This window comes from Scatophagus argus, chromosome 16 (assembly GCF_020382885.2).
Source record: "Scatophagus argus isolate fScaArg1 chromosome 16, fScaArg1.pri, whole genome shotgun sequence".
NCBI classification, from domain to species: Eukaryota; Metazoa; Chordata; class Actinopteri; family Scatophagidae; genus Scatophagus; species Scatophagus argus.
In genome coordinates, this window is record NC_058508.1 from 7,242,074 (window position 1) to 7,270,025 (window position 27,952).

General features: G+C 39.5%; 2 protein-coding genes across 5 annotated transcripts; one reads left to right on the top strand and one right to left on the bottom strand.

The window, feature by feature from the left end:
- Positions 1–625: 625 nt before the first annotated feature.
- Positions 626–16,487, bottom strand: LOC124073224 (zinc finger CCCH domain-containing protein 7B-like). 2 transcript variants are annotated; one of them, XM_046415310.1, is made up of 23 exons: positions 16,278–16,487; positions 15,423–15,491; positions 15,252–15,288; positions 14,184–14,381; positions 12,873–13,031; positions 11,997–12,077; positions 11,270–11,329; positions 11,007–11,013; positions 10,468–10,565; positions 8,972–9,551; positions 8,460–8,521; positions 8,250–8,343; positions 7,738–7,899; positions 7,068–7,282; positions 6,123–6,223; positions 5,846–6,027; positions 4,361–4,446; positions 3,859–4,016; positions 3,500–3,605; positions 3,136–3,244; positions 2,547–2,683; positions 2,253–2,422; positions 626–1,416 (listed from the first exon to the last, which is right to left on the bottom strand). In XM_046415310.1, the coding sequence occupies exons 2-23, from the start codon at positions 15,479–15,481 to the stop codon at positions 1,233–1,235; spliced, it is 3,045 nt and encodes a 1,014-aa protein (XP_046271266.1). In that variant the 5' UTR covers positions 15,482–15,491; positions 16,278–16,487; the 3' UTR covers positions 626–1,232. The 2 variants fall into 2 exon arrangements, with proteins under 2 accessions (XP_046271266.1, XP_046271265.1); XM_046415309.1 differs by having other exon boundaries at positions 10,468–10,625; positions 10,959–11,013.
- A 1,752-nt stretch (positions 16,488–18,239) lies between these two features.
- On the top strand, positions 18,240–27,786 carry rangap1a (RAN GTPase activating protein 1a). Of its 3 annotated transcripts, none has more exons than XM_046415323.1 (16): positions 18,240–18,394; positions 19,401–19,520; positions 19,743–19,870; positions 20,167–20,226; positions 20,375–20,554; positions 21,162–21,296; positions 21,442–21,600; positions 21,914–22,027; positions 22,329–22,428; positions 22,720–22,804; positions 23,714–23,861; positions 24,246–24,362; positions 24,539–24,644; positions 25,418–25,506; positions 25,701–25,865; positions 26,948–27,786. In XM_046415323.1, the coding sequence occupies exons 2-15, from the start codon at positions 19,409–19,411 to the stop codon at positions 25,824–25,826; spliced, it is 1,659 nt and encodes a 552-aa protein (XP_046271279.1). In that variant the 5' UTR covers positions 18,240–18,394; positions 19,401–19,408; the 3' UTR covers positions 25,827–25,865; positions 26,948–27,786. The 3 variants fall into 3 exon arrangements, with proteins under 3 accessions (XP_046271279.1, XP_046271276.1, XP_046271277.1); XM_046415320.1 differs by having other exon boundaries at positions 25,701–25,822; XM_046415321.1 differs by having other exon boundaries at positions 18,328–18,477; positions 25,701–25,822.
- Positions 27,787–27,952: the final 166 nt, after the last annotated feature.

Below are 27,952 nucleotides of genomic sequence, written 5' to 3' on the forward strand. Positions count from 1 at the left end.
CCATCTAGTGACGTGTCAGAGTAGTGCATTGAAAGGGTACAATGAAAGTGTTCAGCGGCGGCGGAGGAAGCCGTAGCAATATCACTATGTAAAAGTACTTTGAGTTCAAGTCGTGCATTCAAAGTATTAATTCATTAATTATTTGCAAACTTTACTTTTGCAATCAAAAATGAAATAACTTCAGAGTCAGACTATTATGTTGTTTTTTTTTTTAAATTTTTTGTCTATAAGATAATTAATTTTTTAAAGTTGGAGCACTTGGTCGACATTGAGCTAATCTGAACGACTCTTTGTACTGTTGGGTACTTTTAGCTCCATAATAATGTTGTGTGTAATATGTTTTGAATTGTGAAACCTTAAAAAAAAAACAACATCCAATAAGTGTAGTGCAGTAAAACTTATTTTTCCCCTCAACTGAAGCAGAGTATAGAATAGAAAAGTGCATAAAATGGAAATAGCAGCACTTCAAACCTGTACTTACTTAAGTGCAGTATAAATGTATTTAGCAACATTCAATATAATATATTTTTAATTATTTCTTTACATTTATTATCTAACCGCTTTTTCTTTTTCCAAATATACGGCACACTTTCACAAACATAGGATTAAGTGTACAGGCTTGTAAAGTATACTGAGTTTTAATTTTTCCTCTGCAAACCATTTCGGTCCTGTGCATTCATTCCACACTTTTCAGTTAAAACAACGAACAAAACTATTGGTCTCATAATTGTAGTAATTTGGCCCTTATAACAACACCCTTCTCTGACAATGAAAAGAATACGAACCAGAATAAGACACATATGCTCCTCATGGAAAAAAAATACTCAAATCATACCACCAAAAACACAAGTCTTTGCTTGAGTACAAATCAGAACTCGACAAGGCAACTTTCATTTGTGTTTTAAGTTGAAACTTCATCAATCATTTGTGGCGAGTATTTTACTGTTTACAGTTAAGGCTTTAAAATCCTTTCTTTTAGTAAACTGGAACGGAAGCTTTCTTAATACTCTACTAATATGTTAATATGTTTTTATTTTCAGAATGGGAATTACTTTTACAGCACAACATTACTGCCGTTTTAGTTGAACAGACCATGTCTGGGAATGCAAAAAGACATTATGTACTGGTACATTTCTGCATAGTACTGATTTTGTTTTTTAAATGCTAATTTGGCAGTTACAAAGGCTCACCAAGTAAAAAAAAAAAAAAAAAAAAAAAAAATTAAATCAATATTATGAGTCCTGAAGTAGAAAGTTGTACTTCCCAAAATCAAATTCATCAGGCATGATGAGCATGTCTTCTCTGGCTTTGGCCAGCTTCTGTCGCAGGAAATCCCGTCTCTCCATCCACTCCTGCAACTCCTCTGGACTGTGGGCGTAGTCGCAGCTCACACCGTCAGCACAGTCACCATCCAACCTGTCGAACACGAACATAATGCACGAACATAATGTTTCACCAGTTTTGTTATTTTTCATTACTGTGAATGTAACAAAGCGATCACTGTGTTTTGAAACTATCATTAATTCTGAATCAAATGACTTAGTTTTACCTGAATATAGACGGGTTAAATATGTGTAGGTAAGCTGTAAGCACAACACTGATAAATTATAGCTTTATCGTTTAGAAATGGCATGTTAGCAAACAGTTACTTATTTACACATCTGGCAGACACAGAGCTGGTCCATCTTCACATACATATATTTTATAATGTGCATGTATCAGTAAATGTAGCATGGTAATCTTTGATTCTGTGTTTCTATTTGATGGTCTGTTCTGTACACCTAACATCTATGCATGTCAGTCTGTCCTGGGAGAGGGATCCCTCCCCTGTGGCGTTTCCCGAGTCTCTAAGGACACTGTAAAGATTTTTTTGTTTGATTGATTGATAAAAAAAATAATAAAATAAGAAGAAAAAATCAACAGGATGGATGAGAGGCTAGCCAACTACGCTAACTAAGCTAGCTGACATAACAGCTCATTCAATGAGGTTGCCATTAATGTTTACATCATGAGCTCAAGCCTCTCATCCATGTTTCCTTGTGAGCAATGATAAAATGTAGTTTGGTAGAAAGAAAAAAGATGAAAAAATATGCATTTTTGATTTTGTGGCGAGCCGTCCCTTTAAGTTACTCTTTAAGCTTTGTGGTCTCCCCAATTGGTTTTGTAATTGTTGACAGTTGACTTTAGCATTTACTTTGTCACTCTGAATAAAAAAAACAACAGGGAATCCAGAACCTGGGAAAAGGTCTTACTTGGGGCAGAGTTTGAAGCACGTTCCAGGGAAACGGTACCTCCACATCAGAGCTTCACCTTCTCCCTCACAGCTGAACACTCGATCCTTGTGCTTCTCAGAGGAGATGTGCTGCTGCCACTGCCGTTCGCTATTACTGTGTCTGCCACACAGATGGCAGTGAAGGCCAATCTAAAACACAAAAAAACAAGCATCACCATCATCATCTTCTTTGAGATGCTCACTCAGGGAATGGCACATGTGAAAGTTTTAGTATGGAGCCTGTGCAGCAGTCTTTGGTCAAATGAATACCCACCATAGGTTCAGCATAGTCAGTTGGCATGGCGATGGATTTCTCCTCTGAGATGGACTGGGTGAGATTATCTCCATCTGCTTGCTGGTTGTGGGCGTTTAATGTCAGCCACAAGTCATACATCTGCTGCATGTCCAACACTACAAGCACAAATCCAAATCTGTCATCACTTTGAGGATGTTCGGTGGGAGTCAGGCAACAAGGCAAAGCCCAGACGATTGTTCCTCAGCTACTTTGTGTTTTGAGCTACTATCAAATGTTTGCATGCTAACACGCTATACAAAGATGGTGATCATAGTAAATATTATTTACCCGCAACGTATCAACACGTTAATATTTTCACAAGCACGCAGACATCAGCACTTCAGTCAAAGCACAGTTGTGTGTAAGTGTAGCCTCTACTAACATATCCCTGAGTGAACTATCGGAGGTTGAGTTGCATTGTGGGTAATGTACTGTAATTCTTTGGGCAAATAAATAAATAAAAAAAAAGAGAAATGTGTGAAACAATGCATTGTGAATCCAACGTTATTCGATAGCTATGTTAAATCAGTGAAGTGCTCTTTCAAAAAGACATATTTTAAGAACTCACAGTCATTGTTCTTCATATACATCCAAATCTTCTTCTCCTCTTGGCTGTGAGCAAAAGTGCATTTCCCAGTGTAGTTACATTTCCTTTTCTCCAAAATCTGGGTACAGATCTGCCAGGGGAAAATTTAATGTTGTTAAAGAGAGATCACAATGTCCAGTACAAAGTTTCAGGAGACACCACAACCAGCATCAACAGGCAAACTTACAAATTTCATTTTTAAAAGCACTAAATACACAAACACAGTGAACACAAAAGACAAGAAATTCAAGAAAGACCCTTGTTGTGGGAATGTGTGTGCTGAATGAATGAGCGCTTGGCTAAAACCACACGTTGTATTATAGATCAGCAGAAGAAGAACACCTACATCGTACTGCATAGGGAAGTTCCTGGCGTGCGGTAACGGTCGGACCTGAACCCATTTACTTCTCTCAGCTGACTTGACCAGCAGAAGCCGTCTATCTTTAGTCCACCTGAAGACCCAGATATGAGGAGGATGGATCATTTTGGCCTACTGTGATTTACCAGTTTTATATGTGGATGGCACTTAACCTTTCATCCTTTTTTCAGGCAGGTTGGAAAATCTATAGTTGATATTTAATAGAATCTATGGCTATGTTTATACGATGATTACTGTAAATTAAGAAAATATTCAAATATTAAACACACTTTCCATTATTTTCCAGACTTGGACAGGAATTATACAAACATATTATTTTTACTCACGGGTGCCTGGCCTTGGCATTGCAGTACTTGAGGGCTTTGTCTGGCTCACTGATCAGGCCGTCCTGCCAGCAATGAGAACAGGCAAACTTCATCTTCATATCCAGAGTGTTCCCTCCTCCTCCTCTTGGTTTGCTTCCACCACCTCCAGAAGACATTTGCTTAAAATCACATGAAAAGTACAAGTTAGCCAATAATTATGTTGATTTGTATGAAATTATAGCTGGACAATCTGACTGATACGAGCACAATACAGAGGATTAATATTTACAATATATGTCCGTGAGTCAAAAGCTCTGTAAATTACAAATTGTAAAAAATAAAATAAAATAAAATGAGAGAGAGCTTGTTATTGTCTGCTTCAAAGTGTGGGTTCATTACATCTACAAAAATAAGAACAGACAGAAAGGATTCTGGACAAGCTGTTACAGGTCGGTCTACACGCCGGAGAAGCATGGTGTTGTTTCAATAAAATGATAAAAATGCTTTAAAAATTTCTTCTTACTCTATTGCCTTTCTGCTTGCTTGAGTTTTGTTGCTGCTTATCATAATACTTTGCAGATATTTTCACAATCTCATCAGGCCTGATACCTGTAAACATAAACACACAAACAACACAGAAATAACGTCATCACTCACTTGAAGAGAAACGCTCCAGCTATTTCCTGCTTTGCACTTGGATTATTAAAGGAGGTTACTCATACACTGCCAGTAACAGTTACTTACTAACCAACTATGCTGGAACGAGTTTCACCACTTTGTTAGGATATTACTACAAGGGCTCAGGAACACTTTGTGAAACCATTGTGAAATGACTGCTGCTTTTTTATATTTGCAATTTACACAGCATCCCAACAACAATGAATCTTTTTGCATTTAACAACTGAAAAAAAATAAATAAAATGAATAAAATGAGAAAAAAAACTTTTTTTTTTGCCACTTGACAGAAGCAGAAGCACATTATCACTCATTTGGAGTCACATTTGAGTCCACCTAATGAATGTAAATCCAATATCCACTCTCCTTTTAGCTCTGTTGTGGTTCCCCTCCTAAGGGAAATAACTGGCCTTGCTAAATAACCCAAAATGTTCACCAGCGAGCCGTTAACTGTCGACCGACCGAGCAGATGGTGTACAGTGAGATTATCAGAGCTGAAAACAGCACAGACCAGTGAGAGTGAATCAAAACAATAAAAGCAATAACAATGAGCTAATGTTCCAGTGTGTAGGATTTAGGGGAATCATATTTCTGTTTTTGTTAATAGGGAGTCCTCTTCCTTGAAGACTGCCATGTTGTACCACTGCCCAGCATGGACAAATCCAACCTGGAGGCCAGTGCAGGTTCTCCTCCATGCTTAGAAAGGGAGGGGTGAGTGAAGGGGTGTTCAGTTGGCTGCAATCTGAACCCTCACCACTAGATGCCGCTAAATCCTACACATTGGTCCTTCAAAAGACATAAAGAAATCTCCGCAGAGCTGAGAGGAAAGACGAAGTACGAGCAACCCTTTCACATTACACTGTCATTTGGCCTTTTAATATGAAAATATTGATTAGTGTAGCTTAAACAGAAGTTAGAAGTTAAATGTGAATCAAATGTGTTTTCACCTAAGCCAGTTTTAAATGGCTGCCCATCTTGAGCCAGGGTCTGCTCCAAGGTTTCTGCCTTCTAGAAGGCAGGTTTTCTTTGTCACTGTCGCCAAGTGCTTGCTCAAGGGGAATGTTGGGTTCTCTATATTACAATTTAATTAAAGAGTTTGGTCTAGACCTGCTCTAATTGGGAAGTGTCATGAGATAAATTTTGTTGTGAATTGGCGCTATATAAATAAACTGAATTGAATTGAATTAATACGCACCTCACATTTTGCCACCTTGCCATCACTCTGTCACTCTTCAATCACTCTTCAGTGTTTTAATCTTTTTACGCAAATGAGAAAATTAAATTACAGTGCTTCATTCTACTATTTTTACTGTATGTGTCTGATATGCTGCACCTGTATCTTTCTGCACCCTCCAGGTTTTGAGCTCTATGACGGAGTGAGCACAATTGCAGCTGTCCTTTCTCTGGCAGCCGTACCGGATAGCTTGGCGGCACAAATCCAAGTGGCACATGACGCTCAGAGGACGGACCTTACTGTAGTTCACAGTGTAGCTCCTCACCACAAATGCCAAACACCTGATGTTTAAGACAGACAGACATATGCGGTAAAGAGTTAACATGTGAATGAAATGAGCGAGGGTAAGTTGAGGTTTACACATGTTGACGCTCACTTATTGGCATCGAAGGCGTGGTGAGCGTCCGAGTTAGAGCAGACAGTATGATTGTCTCTGCTGCGCTTACTGATGATCCTAGGTTTATTGTCATAACATTCCTAGAGAGAAGAAAAGACAAAAATAGATGACAAAGAAACAAAAGCAACCATCAACAGAAACAAAAAGAAGAAAGAAAACAGAGAGAAAAAGAACAGTTATATTTGGAGATTAAGAGGATGACCGAGGATGACAAATGAATATCAATGAATCTATTATGATAAATAACACACACACAAGAGACAGAGAGGCATATGAAGATCAGTGCTGTGTAACATGCATGCTTCATAAAACAGACACCAGTGTCCTGCTTAGGAGTGCAGCATTTTATTTAATACACAGTACAATGGGGGCCTGGAATTTGTAAACAAATGCTTGTATTTTCATAATTCAATAAATATTCAAGTACATAAATGATGAAGAAATTGGAACATAAATAATTACAAATTGTAACAACAATCACAATTTCATCTCTACATTCCCTTCATTCTGCATTTCTTCTTCTATGTATTTACAGATTTTTGTATCTGTATGTTAATGAGGTCTAGAAATATAGAAATGTAGATAAACAGAATCAAAACTGAAGTGCAGAAAAAACAGAAATAAATAAGTGGACTTTTGTAGAAATTCATAAATTACCTTTATTTCCTGATTAATAAAAAAAAATTACTTATGTATTATTTTCAGCTTTTATTTATTGCTTGTGTTTACTTAAAGACAAGCATTAGCAATAGTTCAATAACTGAACAACAGAACACAAAAGAGAATAATAAATTAATTAAAATGTTATATATTATAAATAATAAAAACAATCTCAATCAATAGACTGAAAAACAATGATTTGAAGCCATGGCTGTAATATACTAATAATAATAATATTAATGTAACCTGTACGACGGCACTGACCTGACAGAGGAATATGAACTCGCCCTTGTGCTCCTGTAGAAGGCGTATGATGCTGTTCACGGGGTCCAGATTGACAGCTGCTGTTCCAAAAAGCAGGCTTCTGTCCAGCGTCCCCTTCCTCTCTTCTGTCCAAACGTCAATCTCCAGCTGGTTGTAGGCAAACGTGCACCTCTCTCCATACTTACACACGCCTCGATCCCCGGAGCTCAGCAGCTCTGACAAGGAAGAAAATACAGAAGTCATTCAGTCAAGCCCAGAGCTGTGCAGTATGTAAACACGGCCATGTTAATCCCTCTGTTTTATTTCAGGTTATCTTTAACTGTACTTTTCAGTTGCTAGTAAGTGACTGCTGTTAAAAGTGTATCTTAAATAAATTATACTGTGTACACAGGCATGTTTGACATATCAAAATGATCAGGAAACAGTGTCCACTGTGTTGAGTCCTCCTTGAGTCCACGTCAAGTGATCAACTCCAATGTTATTGTTAAGATCTGACACAGGATGTAAGTGTTTCATGCAAACATACACTAATTAGGTTGATTTGGATCATCCAGAGACACACACAAAATAAAAGACTCGATGTTGTAATGATACATGTACTACACAAATCAGTTTAACTACATTAACCAGCAATGATAAAAGTGAATCCATCTGATTTTGAGATCTTTACCCTTGCAAAGTACAAATGGCCCACGGAAGGAAGTCGATTTAGGAATCGGTCGCACTCTGGTCCACTTCGAAGGCTGTCCTACCTTTCGCTTACATAACAGAATGTCTCGCTCACAGGGGTGGACCAGGTCTGGCTTGTGAACAAAAGTATATATTCCTTGACCTGAAAAAGAAAAAAAATATACAAAGATATTCAACACAACAGAAAAGGAGGAACAGATGTTCTGTTTTTGAATGTGGACATCTGTGAAGATCTAACAAACGGACATGTGCATGTGGAAGGACAAATTTTATCTCCATTGGGGTGTTTTGAATAGATTTTTGCTTTTTGATCCAGGCATTTTCGCTTGGCGAAGGCGTTTTGCCTTTTCAGAAAGGATGCAGAGGAATACAAGTTCCTCTCAAGGCATGCTCAAAACAGGAAATAGTTAGGGTCATGAATCAGCAACAGGATTGTTATGATTTCTTGCTACACTACAGTAAGTTTTAGAAAGGGCTGGACTGTTGGCATACCTGTCCGAGGGTAACAGGCAGAGCAGGCCTGCAGGAACTCATGGGTGGCGGACAGGGGATTTAACACTGCACCCTGCGCTTGGTTGTTCTGCTCCTTTGTAGCCACGATAAGAATAAGATTTCAGTTAACGCTAATAAAAAAAAAAAGACAAGAACAGAGCAGGTACCACAAGAGAAGGAGGAACAGGACAATCAGATTATCAGTCTTACTTTGTAGTTGTTCTTTGCAGGTTGCATTACAGGAGCTGCATTACTGTGAGAGCCTGTGGAACCTGAGAAGCAAAGAGAGAAAATAAATGAATAATTATGAGTTCCTGTAATGTGTGCACGCTTTGCAGTAAAAGTGTGAAATTCAAATCTGGTGTCTTATCTTGGTTTTTTTACATTCTCAATTCCCATTTTTTTGTGTATCAAAGATTTCTCGTGTAACTCAGCATGCTTTGTACACGGGCCATGACATGCTCAAAGTTGACAAGTTTTCTAATTTTCAGCTTTTTTTCCTGTGAAATAATGCAATCTACCACTTCTTCAGCTTTTAAAATCCTTGAAAGAAAACCATGTGAGAACAAAAACTATTTTTGTTTCATTTTGAGAAACCACAATGCAAAACAGGTTGGCAACCACATCTGTATCAGAGCTGTCGAGTTAATTTCAGCATCTGTTCAGAAATAGAACAGGCCTCCTGCTTTGCTAATAATAAGTCACTAATAACTCATGATTACCAGTTGTGCTGAAATCGGAGAGCGAGTCCAGGCCTGTCCCCCCAATGTAGACCGCTGGCAAAGCTGACACAACACCTTCCATTGAGGGGAACGAGTCCAGGGCATCAAGGGAGTTTAGCGGGTTCACAGGGTTCACCCCAGGTTTAGAGACATGGCTACTGAGACCACCTGGATCAGCCACACATTCGAGGGGATCGAGCTCATCTAGCAAATCATCAAGGGACTTTTCCCCTGCAGCCAGTTCTTTTATGGACCCATTCTCAGCAGCAGCAGCAGTCGGACTCGTTTCCGAGAAGTCATCCAGGGAATCAAGGCCATCTAGAGCATCCCGTGCCACGGAGGTCAGTCCCAGGTTTGGAGCGCCACCTCCAAGTCCAGAGGTCGAGAGGTCATCCAGAGTATCCAGTGTATTAGTTGTGGTGCTGCACCCACCTCCTGAAAAGAAGTCCAAGGCATTGAGTTGACTGACGGCTGAGTTGAAGAAGGCCGGGGGCAGCTGAGGTGTTGGAGGGGGGAGGACTGGAGGAACTGTGTGTGTGGACTTCCTGCTGGGGACTGAGAATACTGGCCCGATGTGTGGCTGGAAAACATGGAGGAGGAAACTTGAGTGAAGAATAATGGGGAAAAAAAGGAAAAAAACAAACAAAGAAATGACACAGAATATAAAAAAGTATGAACAAAGTGTCACAATGATTAGATGTGATGGTTTTGAAGGATGTTGTGAACAATAGCTGGGCGGCATCAACATGACTCATTTTTGACTCATATTATTAACTTAATACGAATATCTACAACTACATAAAAATGACAAATCACACATCCTCAAAGGTGCACTCATCAATATAACATAAACTATGGATCAAACAATGGAGGAGAACAAACAGCGTTGTGCCCACAAACAAAACAGGTTCAGGTTCTCTCAGTTCTGCAGCTACTGTGTTGGTTTTAACTTTCTAAGGAACAGATGACAGTATTGTTAAGGCAACTTGTTCAGGTGACCTCAGGGGGCCCAAATAAATACATGAATTAAATAATAATGAATTCAACTTTAAAGAAAATTTTTCGAGAAGATGCATCTTATGCATCTTTTCCCTTTTGGATACATTTTTTGCAATGAAAAAGGCAAACAAATGCACATGATCTGTTTCACGATGCCCACGTCTGGGTTTCATTTTCAGTCACCTGCGAAGTTCGGGCTGTTTGGTAGAGAAGCCGTTTCTAAAAATAGAGACAGATTTTGAAGCTTCCTACTCAGAAAACATTTCCACACGTGAACCGCATCACTTACTTTTAGAAGACGTAAAAAGGTGAAAAAGTGTCTTCTGAGCTATTCAAAGCAAGATTTAACTTTGATTTTAGTGCACTGAAATGAACGACTCTTAATCTTCCAGACCTTCCGGCATAGTAATCTTCTACAACCCAAGACACCTTCAGTCCACTATCACTGACAAAAGTCACTTCACTGGTCTGCAAGGGCACACAACCCAAGTTTTTACCTCAGCTGGCTCCTGCTCATTAGGAAAGCAGTCAAGCAGGCTGTCCAAGTCATCTCCCATCACCTCAGAGTCCTCCAAAGTGTCCACTGTGTCAGGAACTGTGGAGCACATAGTAGTTGTGGAGAAACAGGAGGACTGAAACACGCCGGGGAAGCTGACTGAAAGGAAGCAGGAGGGAATTTATTTAGATTTTAAAGAACTTTTTAAAAGAACTTAAACATTAAATCAGATGTTGGCTCCTGCACTCATACTGACATGTGCTTAATTTAACTAATGCACTCTTGTTAATAATGATATGCTATGACCATTTTAAAGCAGGAAAGCCTAACCGAGGTCAGGTGGTCGCCCTATTCCCTATAGGGGAACCCTATTAGCCTTGGCTAGGAATCTTCTATGCAACAAATCTGTTGCCGTCTTATTAAGCTGTTAGAGTATTTCTGGCATTGTTTCTGTCAAACAAACAAAAATAAATGAAAGTCAAGCATTCACACCTGGTTCAAGGCTATTCAGATGACTCATACCATTTCCTAAGTGAGTACCTGGCACCTGGAATTAAGAAGGAAAGTAAACATTTCAAGTATAAACAAGCACAATTAAAATACATTTCTGAGATGAGGATTTGAGAATGTCTGCAGGGATGTGTAAACGCTCAACAAAAAATCATCAGTTCAACAGGAAAACATGCAAAATTTTGTGAAATCATTGAATCACTGTCAGCTCATAGTGTTTGTTAGAAAATGTGGTTCCATATTCTTTTCTTGTTTTTTGGTGCTGAACGTTAAAGAGATAATGTGAAACTTGCTTCGTTGGCTTCAGCCGTCATGTTTGCATTTGCGACGTCTCTCATGATGACTGTGTGATCCTGGACAGAGACAAGATGACAGAGCGGATACATGAAACACAGCCGTGTCTGCCTTAGAGTTTGGCAATATGACATTGCTTACTGTCAGATGATATAAATTAAGCAGTTGTCTGACATTTTACTTTATTAACAGTGCATGCTAGCTGCCAACTTCAGGAAATATTTAGTGGTATTTCTTTTAGAATACTTAACTTTACTTTTTCTGTAGATATGTTATATATTTACCTTATATTATCGGTAATTTATATATATATATATATATAAATTTCTGTAGCATATATGTGGAGTGAATGTACATGGCTGCTGCAGTTGGAAATTTCCCAGGCTGGGATAAATAAAGGGATATCCTCTATTTATTACATCTATCTGATTATCTGTCTAAATCTTTCATTTAAAGGACATACAAATTTGATTTTTATGGAATGAATTTACTGGAGAGCAAAAATGATTGTTTTATCAAATTTACTATAAATGTCTTACATTTTTATGTATATGTCAATATCACTTATTTAAAATTATGTGTACTGTGAAGTAAGATTTTGTATTCCCACACTCTGACTGCTTCCTATTTGACCACAACAAAGCTGGAGACTGAGAAAATCCTTTGACATTATTCACTTGTAGTCCCTCTGTGGACAAAACGGTAAACAGTGATCATTTTACTAACCTTTGTGCTGACATAGGGTTTTCGATTTTTTAGCCGAAGATGAATCGCCAGCTCCTGTGCGAGCTCATTCACCTGTTTGTCCTGTCAACAATTAAACAAAAAAAGAAAAATAAATATTCCACTGCACTAGCTATAAGTCTCTCTCTATACCTCTGTCTTTGAAAAGATGGACAAAAAACATTTCCACGTGTTATCTTGCTTTTACTGTACTTATAACCAATGTTAAGCAGAGACCTTGTGAAATTGGACTAATTTGAGCATTTCTTCCACTTCAATCCACTCCAAGAGATAATCATCTTTTGTGTTTTTTACCAAAGAAACTGAGATAATGTCCTTCAGAGTGTCCTCATGACAACTAAACAAACTTTGACATAAAATGTGTCTAAAATGAAACAAGACAGAATGGCTGCAACCCTTCTAGCAGCTCTTTGGGGCAGTGCAGCTAAAGCTAACATGCTGATGTTTACATGGCAAACAGGGTAGAAATGGTAGGACGTTGTTAGAATGGAAACATTTGCTAATAAGCACGAAACACGTGAACAATAGCGGGAGAAAATGCATTTTTTTGACCAGCAGGTGAGTCAAGATAAAACTCAGGGGATCACCAATTTCATTAGGATTCATCCTCAAAAGGACCATGAATGTCAGCACAAAATTTCATGGCAATGACAAGACATATTTTATCCTGGAACAAAAGTCGTGACAAACACTGCAATCCCTAAAGCTAGCGAGGTACAGTATACTGCATCTGTTCATTCTGGTTCTAAAAAAAGCCGGTGCACTTAACATTAGGGAGAGACACAGTCTCCACTAACTGATTTTAAAGTGCAATCAATTTCAAACTTGTGTAAAGTTTGTCCTGTTTCCTTCCTTTACCAGACGAGAGATGAGCAGACAGTCCGTGGTGCAGTCGTAGGCCTCCCTGTACTTCCCCAGCTCCTTCAAACAGAGTGCCTTCCTGTACAGGGCCCTGCGGCTTTCCTTACACACTTCCAGCGCTCTGTCGCAGTCCTTCACGCCTTCATCATATTGCCCCTGTGGAAAACAAGACAGATGAACATAAAGGACGTGATGAAAAAAGTTTCAAAGGAGAGGCAAGGAAAACATTCAACTTAAATTCTTTACTTTATATTAGCATTCAGATAAGCTAAAACACAATATCGGTATGCATAACGTTAAATATAAAGGCACAACCTCTTAAAAACCAATTATCAACTTAGCACAGTTTTGGTTGGTAAGCAGTTTTAGCACAGTCGACTGGTACTGATGATAAACACTTACATAACTGTCTTTTTTATAAAGCGCTATCTTGCAGTGAATTATTATGTTCTGCTTGCTGCTTTGTACAGTAATATACTGTATTTCTCTAAAATTCACTCCTGAGTTCTAGTATGCAAAAAAATGGATCTTGTCACATTGATGAAGGCTGATGAAATGTCTCTCCCTTTCTTAAATCATTCATGTACTGTCTAAAGTATATGTTTTGTGAAATGGCTTGTTGGTGGAGGGAAGCCCCTGTACTTTTCTTTGTGGGTTTTCCACACAGCTGGTACGGCAGTTCAGATTGGAAAGGGTCGAATTATACAACCAATCTGAAATGGAAAACTTGGCAAAAAGACACCACAAAAAATAAATAGATCAACGGATAGATGAATGAGGATTGGAAAATGAAAATGGAAGAACAGAACTTTCACTTTCAAACAGATAGATATGTCTTTTAATAGGAGGACTAACACCAGCATGTTTCACTGTGCTGATTTTGTTTGTTTACAGTGTTGCATAAACCACAGTAAAACTGACCTTTATTTTCACTTGAGCTGATTTTTGCTATTAATAATCAATGTCATATAAATTACATATAATTAATGTACTGGCTGGCAGGTTACTGGATATTCAAGATCAAAAGTTCAAGGAGGCTGAAAAGTTGCTTCAACCAGTAATTATTATGGGCTGGTCCACTTTTATATAAAGTCACAACTAACTGACTCACGCACACATCGGGCTTGGAGGTGGAGAAGTTTTTGTCACAAGCGTCAGGTGCAGCCACAAGTATTTTTGCCGAACAGCTGCCTACATCTTCACAAGCAACTGTTTGATGTGCACCAATGCTCACTGAAACACATCTGTCACAAATCTACGTCATGACGTGCCATCTCACACTCGCACACTGCACAAAAAGCGTCTCACCATACTGTGGTAGGCAGCGGCCCGGTTGACATACAGGCTCTCCAGCAAAGCCTCGGGTATGTGCAGATCCTCTGCGGCAGCGTAGCTTGAGACATTCAAGCCTTCACTGAACTCTCTGACTGCCTGCTCCCACTCACTGTCTCTGAACAAGGCATTGCCCTCCTCGAGCAGGTTGCACACTAACTGGGTCAGCAAGTCCTGAAAGGAGGAAAAGAAAGAAGGGAATAAGATGTTGCTGGTGTGTTCTAAAAGCTTTGGGCCATGTCATGACTAAAAGCTTTCATAACTCAGCCCAAAAGTTGTTGTTTGGTTGTTTATTTATTCAATTCATACCAGCTCTGTGCCGCTCAACCCTGTCATGTTTTTTTTTGTTTTTTTGTTAGTTGTATCAATGATTTGTGTCAATGATTTTACATTCTGGTTAGGGACAGAGTACAAATGGACAGTAAACATGATGGCTTCAAGTAAACCCACCTTTATGGTGGCACATGAGGAAAAGTCAGTAGGATTCATCCTCAGAGGACAGTAAGTGTCTGTACAAAATTTCATGGCAATCCATCAAATTGTTGAGACTCGTCAGTGCTGAACCTGCCTATGAAGCCATATTGCTTGTTCTGCTAAAATCAAGTGGCCATCTCTTTTCTTGCTGGGCTACAGTGGAGGAACAGTAACATAGAAGAGAGAATTTTGTACTAAAAGACTAACCTACATTTAAGAGTTGGCTAATTCAGAGTGCTGAAACCACACATTACATTTTGTTGAACTTTAAAATGCATTTTTGCACAGAGGTAGGACATCAGATTTTGTCCTCCATATTTTACACTGTAGGTACCTCACAGAGGGATCACTTTGGACATGGCATCATCATGGACATGATGAATGATTACAGTAACCATTAAGTTAACATCAACATCCACCTCCAAGATAAGAATGGCCAAGATAAGTGAACTGTGCTACTCCTTGAGTTTACAAGTGGTTGTAGATCATAAAATGCATGAAACCAACAGTGTAAGAGCGAAGAGACAGTGGAGACAAACATAACATTGTGTTTGTAATAACAGCTGGTACCTGGTAGCCTTGAGGATCTGGATAAGCCAAGGGGGACCTAGAACACAAGATGTAAACTTGCTTTAAGCTGTACTGAGATGGTTGGTTATCAAGGAAATGAGTCATTCAAGGCCATGGTTTCACTTAATGCCCAAGAACCCTTTGATAAAAAAAATAAAATAAACTTCTCACTGTATAAATGTCAGAGATTTAGTTATCTCGTCTTTGCGTTTCTGTCTGGCAGGGTCCATCACTTGTTCACTGGGGAGAAGACAAAAAAGACCACAAACAGATGAGAAGCAACAAATGACTGATATTACACTAATATAAAGAAAAGTATTGGTATGAGGCTTTTCTTTCAAGGGCTGAGCTAGACCCCATACTTCCATTGAAGGGAAATCTTCATGCTTCTTTATGGTGGCACTACCAAGACATTTTGGACAATGCTAAGCCTCCAAACCCGCGGCAACAGCCTGGGGAAACCCCCATGCACCGCAGCATGACTGTGCCCCAGCAGACTAAGTAAGGTCCACAAAAACATGGCCTGATGAGTCTGGTGTGGAGGAACCCGACTGGCCCCGACCTCAAGCCCATCGAATACCACCGGGACGAACCGGAACGGAGGCCGCGAGCCAGGCTTAACAGTCCAGCATCAATTCCCGACCCCACAAACACTCTACAGCATGAATGGGCAAAAACGCCCACAGGAACAGTCCAAAATCCCTCGGAAGGTCTTCACAGAAGAGCAGAAGCTGCCACGGCCGCTAAGGTGGACCACGTCCACACCAATGTCCATACACTTGGGTGTCCCAATACTTTTGTCCACATAGTACGTGTTGACAATTATTGCCTAAGAAATATAGCTGGCATACGCCCACTTCCCCCAAAAGTAAAAAGGCAAGAAACAACCACCTATTTGTCACAGAGCCTGTGTAAATGGCCATTCACTGTTCATTATTTGCACATACTTCCAACTTGCAAGCCCCTGACCCTACAGGTTTCCTCTGCTGTCATGGCGCGACGGGTGCTAACTTCAGACACACCTACCTGATAAAGTGAGGAAGTTCATTGAAGTAAAGTTTAAAAGCGTGTCATCTGTTGTCTGGGGCTGGTAAAAGTTTAGAAAAGTCCATCCAAATTATGATTAACACCGAGCCGAGGAGGAAGACATTACGTCTGACTTCACAGTCTCCGCTTCAGTTTCGATTCCCCGCAGCTCCAGCCCATTCGTGAGCCAGCTGTAGTATCTCTCTCTCTCTCTCTCTCTCTCTCTCTCTCTCTCTCTCTCTCTCTCTCACTCACTCTCTCTCTCTCACACACACACGCACTACCTCTCTCTCTCTCTCTCTCTCGCTCTCCTTTTTCTTCCTTGCGTTTTTGGCGTCTTGCAAAACCAATATTTTAGGTAGGTTGGCCACCTACCGCACAGGAGTATGTAGGACAGGCTCTGGTTTGGTCTGCGTCTGTGCGTCATTGTGTTCACCATCCTCTCTGTAAATACATGATCCCTCATGTGCAGGGGCCAGACAAAATTCTGCATTTCCTCTTCTATGTACCAGTGAAAGTTTAAAGTTAAGACTTAAGAAGCTGGAACTACTTCACTGGTGGACTAGGTGCCACGGAAAACATCTTTATAAATCAATTGTAGACAAACATTCATTAATTGCTCAAATATTCAGGAATCTTCACTCAGTGCGGGTTTATTTGCAACAAACACGTACTCAAGTAAACACCGAACAATGTGGCACACAAAAGTAAAAACCTTTTTTTTTTTACATACAGGCATTTTGAGAAGTGCAGCCACTGGGCAGCTGGTAAGGCATGATTATATTTCTAATTTTCTAATTGTTCTGTCTCCTCTGCTCCATTCTGGATTCAAACAAGGTCTTGTCAGTCACTTTTACTGGTCTGGCTTTAAACCCTAATCATTGTTTTCCACACGTGTTGCTCACTCTGATGCTCTCAAAGACCCCACTCACCCAGCACATAAACTGTTCTCCCTACTACCATCAGGGAGGCGCTACCGCAACATGCGGTGCCGCACAAGCAGACTGAGAAACAGCTTCTTTCCACAAGCCATCAGACTCATCAATACACTGATGAACACTACATGACATGTCACTCGCACTTTACTCTTTGCACCTTACATACTGCATCTACACTACTGCACATACCGGTATGTCCATTGACTGTACTTCTGCTGCTGTGACTGTGTGTGTGTGTGTGTGTGTGTATTTATTGTACATGTTTGTATCAGTATGTTGTCCTTTTACTGCACACTGTGTGTGTTTGTTTGGGTGTATGTGTATGGGTGTGTGTGCGTGTGTGTGTAATTATTGTCACTGTCTTACCTACATGTTTAGTTTAGTTTTTAGTTTTTAACTGCACGTTGGAGACTGGTCAAACGAAATTTCAATTTTCTGTGCTAACCCCTGTTACATAGATTTTTGACAATAAAGTACACTTTGACTTTGACTTTGACAAAGGATGTCAGGGGAGCCACTGGTATATTTGTTTGGACATTTCTGGTATGAAATCTTACCACTTTAATCCCTGTACCTGTTACATAAACTTTTTCATTAATTACCATACAAAAAATCCTAAACATGAGTGATTTTTCATTATTTTCATGAACACCATAATCATACATTATCACATATTGCCTGCCTCTCAGCTGCATAAAGAATACAGTGGTGAAGGGTGGATGGTGACTTGTTTGCGAAACCACAGAACATGATAAGAACCAAAAATCTGTGTTACTGTAATTGTATTGTGTTAAGTAAAGCCCTTTGAGACAAACTGCTTGTAAAAATGGGCTATACAAATAAAGTTGTCTTGTCTTGTCTTATTGGTCTCTTTAATAATACAGAGTTCTATAAGCCCAAAATAAAACAAATAACAAATAAACAATTACCAAGTCCATTCTGTCATTTCTCCCTCGACTTAACTATGTTACACACAGTATTTCCGACAGAGGCCTTGTTGAGGTGAAGCGCTTGGGAGAAGCACGTGAACGCACCGTTGTAGTCTGATTGAACTACAAATCCCTTGACCCCGAATACTGTGGTCGTCAAGTCGGGTAGTGTGCTCGATTTGGTTTTGAACATCAGGAGCGAGCGGGAGTGTGCCACTGGACAGACTATAATCAGCACAGTCGTGTTGCGGTAATGTTTATATTCTTTTCTTGTGGGCGTAGATTAAATAACGGCTTGTAGTGACCGGAGAGGCCAGACTAACCACAGTGAAGGTATTGTTAGCCAATTTTCCGAATTGCTCTTCTGTTCACCGACTGGAGAGGCCGAGAAAAAGACACGCTCTGTCACACGTACCTGTGCTAGCTAGCTGGACACATTTGACGGTTTATAGTCCTACAACCAACAGATAAAGTGTGTTAAATATCTAGCAAGTGCGTGACATGTCGCCGAACCGATAGCTGTCAAAAGGGGCTCCGCAGGCATCAAAACAGTTGTGTTCATAGGTATGTTAGCATACGGTTAGCAGCCCTCGGCTAATGATAGCTGCAGTCTATTCACAGAGAAAAATCTACCCCAAAACAACTTTCTGCCCTGATGAGGTTAGATCGTGAGGTTATTGTGTATAAAACCCAGCATCTGTCTTGTTGTGTTGAAGGAACAACTTAAATCTAACGTTTCAGAGTCGAGTTGGACACTGAATTAGTTGACTGACTTCAAGAAAAAAATCATCTCATTTTGCTAAGTTATGTTTAAATGCCGTTCAGTTCAGTGTATACAAAGGAGCTCCGGTATTTGTCCCTCACCTAACGTCCGATGAAGCGTTAACAGTGTGTATAATGTTAAGCATAAAGGGAAACATGTTCAAATCCACAAATTAAACCCGAGCTGCAAATTAATAGAGTACAGTGCAGCAGAGGTGAATACTGCTTTAGGGTGGATTGTCCCTCAGCTAAAAGAGCGCTTTCAGCACTTTCTATCTAGTGTAAAGGTGGACACTTTCCAGAAAAATCGAGATAGTTATAGCCACAATGTTCATGCAAAACAGTATATTTTGGAGTTTAAATGACTTCTAGTTGGTGGCCAGGGTTTTGGTTTTCATTTGTAATGAGTGCTACCTGTGACATAGAGGAAACTCACTCATGTCCACACACATTCACATGAAGTAGAATGAGAAGTACATTTGTACGTTCCTCAGGTGTCCTGATGGCGACAGACATTGTTGCGCAGTTGGCCGACTCTCTGGCCAAGACAGAAGTAGAGGAAAGAGAGCTGAGTTACAAAGGCCAAGGAAGAAAGCTGGATGATGCCCAATCAGGTGAGTGTCATGTGTCACTGAGCATGCTTAGCGTCCAAGGAGCCTTGCCTCTAAGCCACGGAGGCTTAATTAGATTTTGTGAATGCTAAAACACAGTTACGTCTTGATTTTTGTGATTTTTAGTCCTAAGTACCAATCAATTGTTTATTGAAATTGCCATCACTCTTTACTCTTCATCATCATCACTCACCCTAAACCCCTTATCTTGTTCACCCCCTCCAGTGGAGGAGATTGTGAAGGAGATCAAGGACTTCGAGGGTCTACAGGCTCTGAGGTTGGAGGGAAACACTATAGGTGTGGAGGCAGCACGGGCCATCGCCAAGGCGCTAGAGACAAAGAGCGAATTCAAGGTTTTACTCTTGACTTTTTTTTTTGGAGATTCTCATTCCTCACTGTAACCAGAAGTTTCTGAAGTTAAATGTAGGCAATGTTTTGCATATTTGGTTGAGAAAGGACTTGACTGTTTAATTGATTTCTAAAATATTGATAGGTTATCTTGTTCAACAAACAGTGTTTTTGTTTCAGCTCTAATACATTGTACAGTACACTGATCATGATTAAGTCGTGTTGCTCTGTATTTTTTATTATCGTAATTACTATTGTCGCTTGACTGACATTCACACTATGTATCGTTATTCTGTTTCAGTGCTGCTATTGGAGCGACATGTTCACAGGTCGCCTGCGCTGTGAGATCCCACCTGCCCTGGTAATATTATTGTCCATGTCGAAACAAATTTGGTCTTCCGGTCAGAACTTGTTGAAATACTGCAAACTTTACTCTGTTGTCTGTGTTTTGGCACACTGTCCTACTTATCCTGCCTTTTATTTTGTCTCTTTCTGTCCATGTGTTGTAGAATTCGCTGGGAGATGCTTTGATGCTAGCGGGTGCCAGGCTGACTGTATTAGACCTCAGTGACAACGCCTTTGGACCAGATGGTGTGAAGGGTATTGAGAATCTGCTCAAGAGTTCCACCTGCTACACGTTACAAGAACTGCGGCTCAACAACTGTGGCATGGGCATCGGAGGGGGGAAGGTGAGTCACAAGAACATCTTTTTAAGGCAAAGCATATCTCCATGCACACTGTTATATCAACATCATTGTTAGGTAACTGCTCCACGGCCATGTACTTTTGTGGACACTGTTATAGTGGTGTTAATTCAATTATATATCTTAGCACTGGATTGATAATTAGTGATGTTGCGTTGGACTGCATTCTCTAATATTCTAATTAGTAAGAAACAACATTTAATTTACACTTTTCTGACAATGCGAGCAAAAATGCAAAATTCTGAACTTCATAAAGATAAGTGTTATGGCAGGTCAGTTGTTTTGGACGGCATTAGATTGTGCAGGTGCACCTAATAAAGTGTGTGAGAACTATATAAAACCAGAAAAGACAACATTTTCTAAAGAAAATTTACATGTGCTTGCTGTTGCTGTTGGGTTTGGGACAGAGAGCTAAGTTTTTGATTTATTGTTTGCAGATGGAATGAATTTCACAAAACAAAATTGTTTCTACAAAATACTGACAAAGAAGTAAAATTGAGCATATAAATGCTTCACATATCTGATGAAATATCACTGATGCCTGGATGCATTTTATCAAAGCTGAATTCATCTCTGTTTATGGACTCCTTAGATCTTGGCCACTTCACTGATCCAGTGCTATCAAAAATCCAGCGCAGAGGGCGCCCCCCTCAGCCTGAAGGTGTTTGTTGCAGGGAGAAACCGACTAGAGAACGATGGAGCCACTGCCCTCGCTCAAGCCTTCCAGGTACAGGACAAACTGAACATCCATCATCAGATGGTTGTGAGGAAATATGTATTGTCAGTTATTTGACTTGACCATCGTTGTTCAAAGAAAACACTGTGTGGCTGTGTAGGTGGAATAATCATATGATAACGATTTGCTTCCCCAGTTGATGGGCAGCCTGGAGGAGGTTCATGTGCCCCAGAATGGCATTAATCACCCTGGTGTAACAGCGCTGGCCACAGCAGTGAAGCACAACACAGGCCTCCGCATACTCAACCTCAATGACAACACCTTCACTGAGAAAGGGGCTGTTGCCATGGCTCAGGTACAGAGACGTCTAAAATTACTATCATGACTGTTGCAGATATAAATAATTTCTTTTTATTCTTTATTTGTGGACAGGACCCTTTTGATTATCTGTTGTAATTGTGACATTATTTATATAAAATAAAGAATGATAAGTTCAGCTATAAGAGTAATGAAGGAATTAAATTAAAATGTCGTTGTTTTGTTTTGTTTTTTTTGTTTTTTTTGTTTTACATGGATTCGCTAAAGGTCTGGCATAAGATCAAAATCAGTTTTCAATTCCACTAATATTTTTCAGACTTTGTAGTGAATAATATCTGTGTCTTTTACAGGCCCTGACACACCTACACAGCATCCAGGTGATAAACTTTGGAGACTGTCTGGTGCGGCCTGAAGGAGCCAAAGCTATTGCAAAAAGTGTAGCAGAGGGACTACCAATCCTCAGGGTGAGTGAGAACAGTACACTCTGCTTCCTCTTCAGACCAGCGCAGTTGTCACTTCTCATAATAATAATTTAATGACCTTGTATATTGTTAGCAAACTGCTAAGTGTTTGAATATTATGACTCTGTCTGCGTGTGTGTGTGTGTCTTCAGTCTCGACTTGACGTGGTCACACACACCTGTGGACCTTGATGATTTCTAAGCTAATTTTTTTTCTGAAAGTTGTTTATTTTCCTATCTTTCTCTTAGCTTTTATTTGACGTTTTTCTTCCCTTCTGAGAAAAAATTTCCATTATGTTTAACAGGAACTCAATCTTTCATTTGGTGAAATTACGGCAGAAGCTGCCCTTGCTGTGGCACACGCAGTGAAGAGCAAGGGCCAGCTGGAGAAACTGGACTTAAATGGTACAAACCCACAAAGAGCTGATTCTGCTCTTCACGCATCTACTTTTTCATATGAAGATTTAGAATTTTTATTTTTTCATTATTGTAAAATATAATTTTACATCAAGATGCAAATAGCCATTATCGTTTACAGAAGAACAAAAATCTGTTTTTCTGTCAGTGGATTTAGAAGAAGATGTAACATATCTTATTTAGTACTTCTGTTTAGTGTATCATTTGTAAAAATGTTATTTAGAGATTTTCTTTTGCTTACCTGATTCCACTTTAAACTGATTACTCCTGGGTTTTCAGGTAACTATCTAGGGGAGGATGGCTGCAAAGCTCTGAAAGATGTCATGGAAGACATGAACATGGGCGAGCTTCTAGGATCACTCAGGTAATCATGTTGTTCTTTACCTCCTGTGGTGTATTCAGTGAAATCCTGCTTTTCTTTTTCTGTACCTGTCTATCCTGTTGTGGGTCATGAGAGTGTGGAACCTATCCCAGAATGCACTTGGGGTGATGGATGCTTTATGCAATATCTACGCTTATGTAGATTCGAAGGAGAATCTTATATAACGACAGAGTTACATACTGCGTCTTTCATTCTCACTTGTTTTGTTATGCCTCTTCTCCTTGACTGAGTGTCATGAAATACTTCAGCCTAAGACGTCCACATCTTCTGAGCCTTCTTCATCACTGAGTTGACCACCAGATTTCCTTCATAAGCTTGTCATGGCACCAGTATACTTGTGACTTGTCAATATGTGCTATATTTGTGTTTTATTGCGTGTTTATAACAGTACTTATCAGACATGTCAAATATGCACAAGCCACAGAGGGTGAAAGAGTTTGAAACTTTCACTCTGATGTTGTTATTCTTCTTTAAATTCAAGATTAATTCACTTTTGTCCACCATAGCCTTTATTGTGACTCCCAGTATATATGTATATTCTGTTTTTAGGCCTGCTCTGCTGTTCTATTCATACATATGTGTTTGCTTCATGTTTGAAAACATAGGAATTTTAAGGAATTATTTTCACCCGATATTAAAACCATGAACATTTAAATATGTCAGACTCCAACAGAGTTTTCCGGTATAGAAAACAGTAATTAGCAAATAATGGAAACTCTGGAAACATTCACACTTTTTTGCCAGTGGAAAACCAAAAACAAATGATTTTTAAGCAAGCCGAGCCAAGCTGAACTGTTCTGTGCAGTGGAAATGAGGCATTTGTGGAATATTGCAGTCGTTCATCCCAGAACAAAATCCTCACTAACAGACAGAGTTGTTAATTTGCCTCAGTGATGATGAAGGAGGACCAGATGATGATGATGACGATGATGAAGAAGAGGATGAAGATGAGGAAGAGGATGATGAAGAAGTGGACGAGGAAGAAATAGAGGAGGAAGAGGAAGAAGAAGAGGAGGAAGAGGAAAACGGCAGCATCAAGGTCAGAGGAATGTGTGATGATGTCAGGTGTCAAAGTGGTCCTTAATTACCTGTACTTAGACAAGTTGACTTTAAATTTCTGCTAAACATCCACAAAGTGGGATGCTGCAAGCAAATGTCTGTTGCAAAGGGACATAATTAATTAATTCCAAATTGTTAGTGTCTGCAGGAAAATCCAGGTGTTGTTACGCTGAGATTTCATTTCAGGTCCAAAAACGTTATATATTCCATATCTGTGTTTTTTTGTTTTTTTTAATTTGGAGCAAAACTGTGTGGACTAGGTAACATGAAGTCCAGTCTGAATGTCACACTAGCTGTTGTTGTGTGCACATATTTGTTATGCGTTGGAGTTTAATTGACTCTTTCTGTCTGCTTCCGCTCATAGCTTTCCACACCTGCATCAGCATCTCGGCCACCAGATGTGTCTTCCTTCCTCATCTTTCCATCCCCAGACAAACTGCTCAAACTGGGACCCAAGAGAGCTCTGCTGATCGAGCAGCAGGTAAACACAGGAAATACAAATACTTTCACACCAGCTCAAGTTTTCACAATGCGTTTATAAGACCTACTAAAGGCTGAAAGTTATGTCAGCTAACGTAAACAAACAGAGCATCGGTTTGATCATGTGCATGACTCAGGGTGGGCATCATTAAATGTTCTTCCTGTCTGTGTGGCTAGGTGGATGTGTCGGATGCTGCAAAAACAGCTGAAGCCTTCCTCAAGATTGCATCTGTGTATAAGGAGGAGAATAATGATGTTAAGAATGCAGTGTTGGACAGCATCGGTGAGACACTTTGGTTGATGTGATAGTTGTTGTATGTGCCTGTGATGGAGAGGAAACCTCAAAGCTTTACAAAATAATTCATGCTGATCAGTGTTATTTTGTGTGTTTAGTGGTTCCCAAAATGAGTTTTAACACTCCCTAGAAAATATTCAACTACATTGGGTATTCTAAAGGAACAATTTGACATTTTGGACAAACAGTTACTTAAGAAGATTGATACCAGTGTAATGTCTCTATGGGAAACAAGATGTTATATCTTCTTTGTTCAATACATACAAAAGCCAAAATATAAAAACAGCAGTTTTTCCCTTTTACACAGTGGATATTAGTTTGGAATGTGTTGTCTTTTTACTTATATAACTGTTGTCAAGAGATATGCCAATTTCACAAAATCTCATTTAACTTTGTCTATAAACATCCCCTTTTCATCATCTTCTTTGTTTATTCCTCTTTTTTTGTGTTTCCTGTCACTGAACCTAAAGAAAAACCTTCTAGAAAAACCTCTAGTTGCTGAGCTGCAGTAGTTTATTGATGTTTTTGGCTTTTAATCTGCTTCCCTTCTGTTATTACTACACCAGTGTGTGCGGAGATGCAACTTAGATTCTATGACACAGTCTACTTAAAAGATCTTTTAGTATGGATTTTTCATGGTTTTAAGGCTTCACTTTAGGATTAGGAGTCTTACAAACTGGATACACATTTTGCATGTTTTCTTTTTTGTTGACAGTGTTGGCATATAAGTTTGTAATAAATTGTTGGCTTTATTTTCACAGATGCCCTTCTCAGGAAAGCTTTTTCCACTCCTTCCTTCCAAGGCTTCAACTTTGTATCATCTTTGTTAGTGCTGCTCGGGCTGATAAAGGTATGCTTCATCTGCGTGTATTCTGCAACATTTGCTGCATTGCAGAACCATGTGTTTCTTCAGTGTCACTTTATCATGTATCTTGTTGCCTTTATATTTCTCTTCTGCACATTTCTTGCTTTCCATTGTTGTTAACACACTTTTCTGTCCTGCTTCATCGTCCATCCCTCTGTCCTGTCATCTCGGCCGCTCAGAGCGAGGACAAGGTGAGGCCCATGCTCGTGGTTCCCGGCCACCTACTCGCCTTGGAGCATGTTGTTCGGCAGGACTATTTCCCCAAAGAAAATGTGGCTGTTCTGCAGGCCTTCATGTCCCGGTAAGGACGAGACAGAATGAACCAATCAGCAGGCATTTTGCAGGTACAAAATACAGCGATTACACCTAAATTAATGTTTTTGCACTCAGTGGGTAATGTTAGTGGACACTCTGTGGTGTTTGCTCATTGTTGTGTTGGAATGAGTTTTTTGTTTGTTTTTTTGTTCTTTTAAATGTTTTTAAAATTCAACCCTTCAGTTTCAGATATTTTACTTTCTACACCTATAACTTTTTTTTTTTCCCCAGTCTTCAGTCGTGGTTGACTTAGCAGTGCCAGTGGTTACTTTGGTAACAGCTTGTGTTGGTTAACTCTACAAGTCTCAGAGTTCTGGCAGCTTTTGTTGAACTGCTACTCTCTCAGAATAGTACAGAACAGCAAACATTCATTGTTGCAATCATCAGAAATCAGCTGATATTTGTTGATGTTTTCCATCATGCCACTAGCAGAACTAATCTAAATTTTAAAAGTACTTTTTCACAGAACAGCACAATAAAATGAGCTGTTACCTTATCAAAGTACTGGAGGTGTGCAGCTCTTCAGTTAACACCTTGCTTGCTGTTTCATTACTTTCTACAGTGTTTAAAACAAATTCATTCACTGTTTAAAAAATAAAAGGAAGAACAGGGTGGTTGTTTTGTGTGTGCATTTTTGGTGAAAGGTAGTGATAAGTGCTAACCTTGGTGATTAGAACATTGTACATCCTGTGAGTGTTTCGCAATAAGAGACAAACAAGTATTTTATCAATTGAATGTTTTTGATGTGCACACACATTAACAAATTTGTTGTAGAGTGTATGTGCAGTTGACTCGGACTACAGTGCCAGTGATCATTGTAACATAATAAAAGGTGCAACAGTGGCTCACAGAGGTATTTTTGGACAACAAGCTATTGTTGTCCAAAAATACCTCTGTGAGCCACAACAATAGCTTGTTGTCCAAATAACACGAGGTTGGTTTTGGTGTTTCTTGGGGTTGCAGGGAAATGCAAGAATTTCACTAACCATTAGAAAAATTAACTAAGTAAAAAGTACTTTTATAGTTTAATAGTAGAATTAGTTTTATTAATGTGAAGTTAGGGACATTCGTGCATGCATGACCCTATAATCTTGTGTGCTATCATTCACAGAAACAGCAAGGCCCTGGAGTCATGTGGCAATGCCAGAAGCAGCCTCCAGTCAACACTGCAGAGAGTCAGGTCTGAGGGCTGAGGACTGCTGATACACACACACATACACACACACACACACACACACAGATGCACACAGCGACACAGACTGAACTTGACTGACCACTGATGGACATTTTGGAAAGCAGCACACATGAGCTTATGTTTAAAGCAAATGAAGCAGTGCAGCACTTGAGAAGAAGATTCTCCACTCAGATGCACTTCGCTGTGTCACCACTGTCTTTCACAAGCTTGGCAACACACCTCCTTTTGGACTCTGGACTGGGCTTGAATATGCTGTGTTTCAAAGTAGAGTATGTTCTTATGGTGTGGACTACCTGAAGTGCTTCATGTACAGTAACATAACCACAGGACAGCACTGACAACTTAGTCTTTGTAACTTTGCTCTTTGTATTCTGGCGAATAAGTAAAGACCTCATTCCCCACATAAGCCAAGAGCTGTGTGTTGTCTCCTGGTTAATGGCTCCTGATTGGCTAAAGCACAGATTACACTAACTAGAGAAGCTCTGCCCAGCATTGATCTGGGCTTGAGCCATCATATTTGCTACATTTTATATTTCATATCTACTTTTACTATTTTGTTGTTTATTATTAAATGTTAAATTCAATAATATGGTCAAACAATGTTATTAAAACATGTACTGACACATGATAAATATCAAAGTAAGACTTTAAAGTACAACAGAACAATCAAAAGGGATGAAATACATTTAAATGTATTAAAATGCAGTTTTTGTGGATTTGTGTTGTGAAAATAAAGCTGATTTGTAGTGTTTGAAGTTGTTTACAGCCTTTGCATAAAAACTGCACAGAAAATCGCACCATCCTCAACACCAAGTGTGTATGGTGCAACAGAACACATGACATGAGAGAAGTGAGATCGTCAAAACAGGTAAACTGTGCTAGATTTATTCACCATCCTTTCTTAATAACCATCCTTGTGTG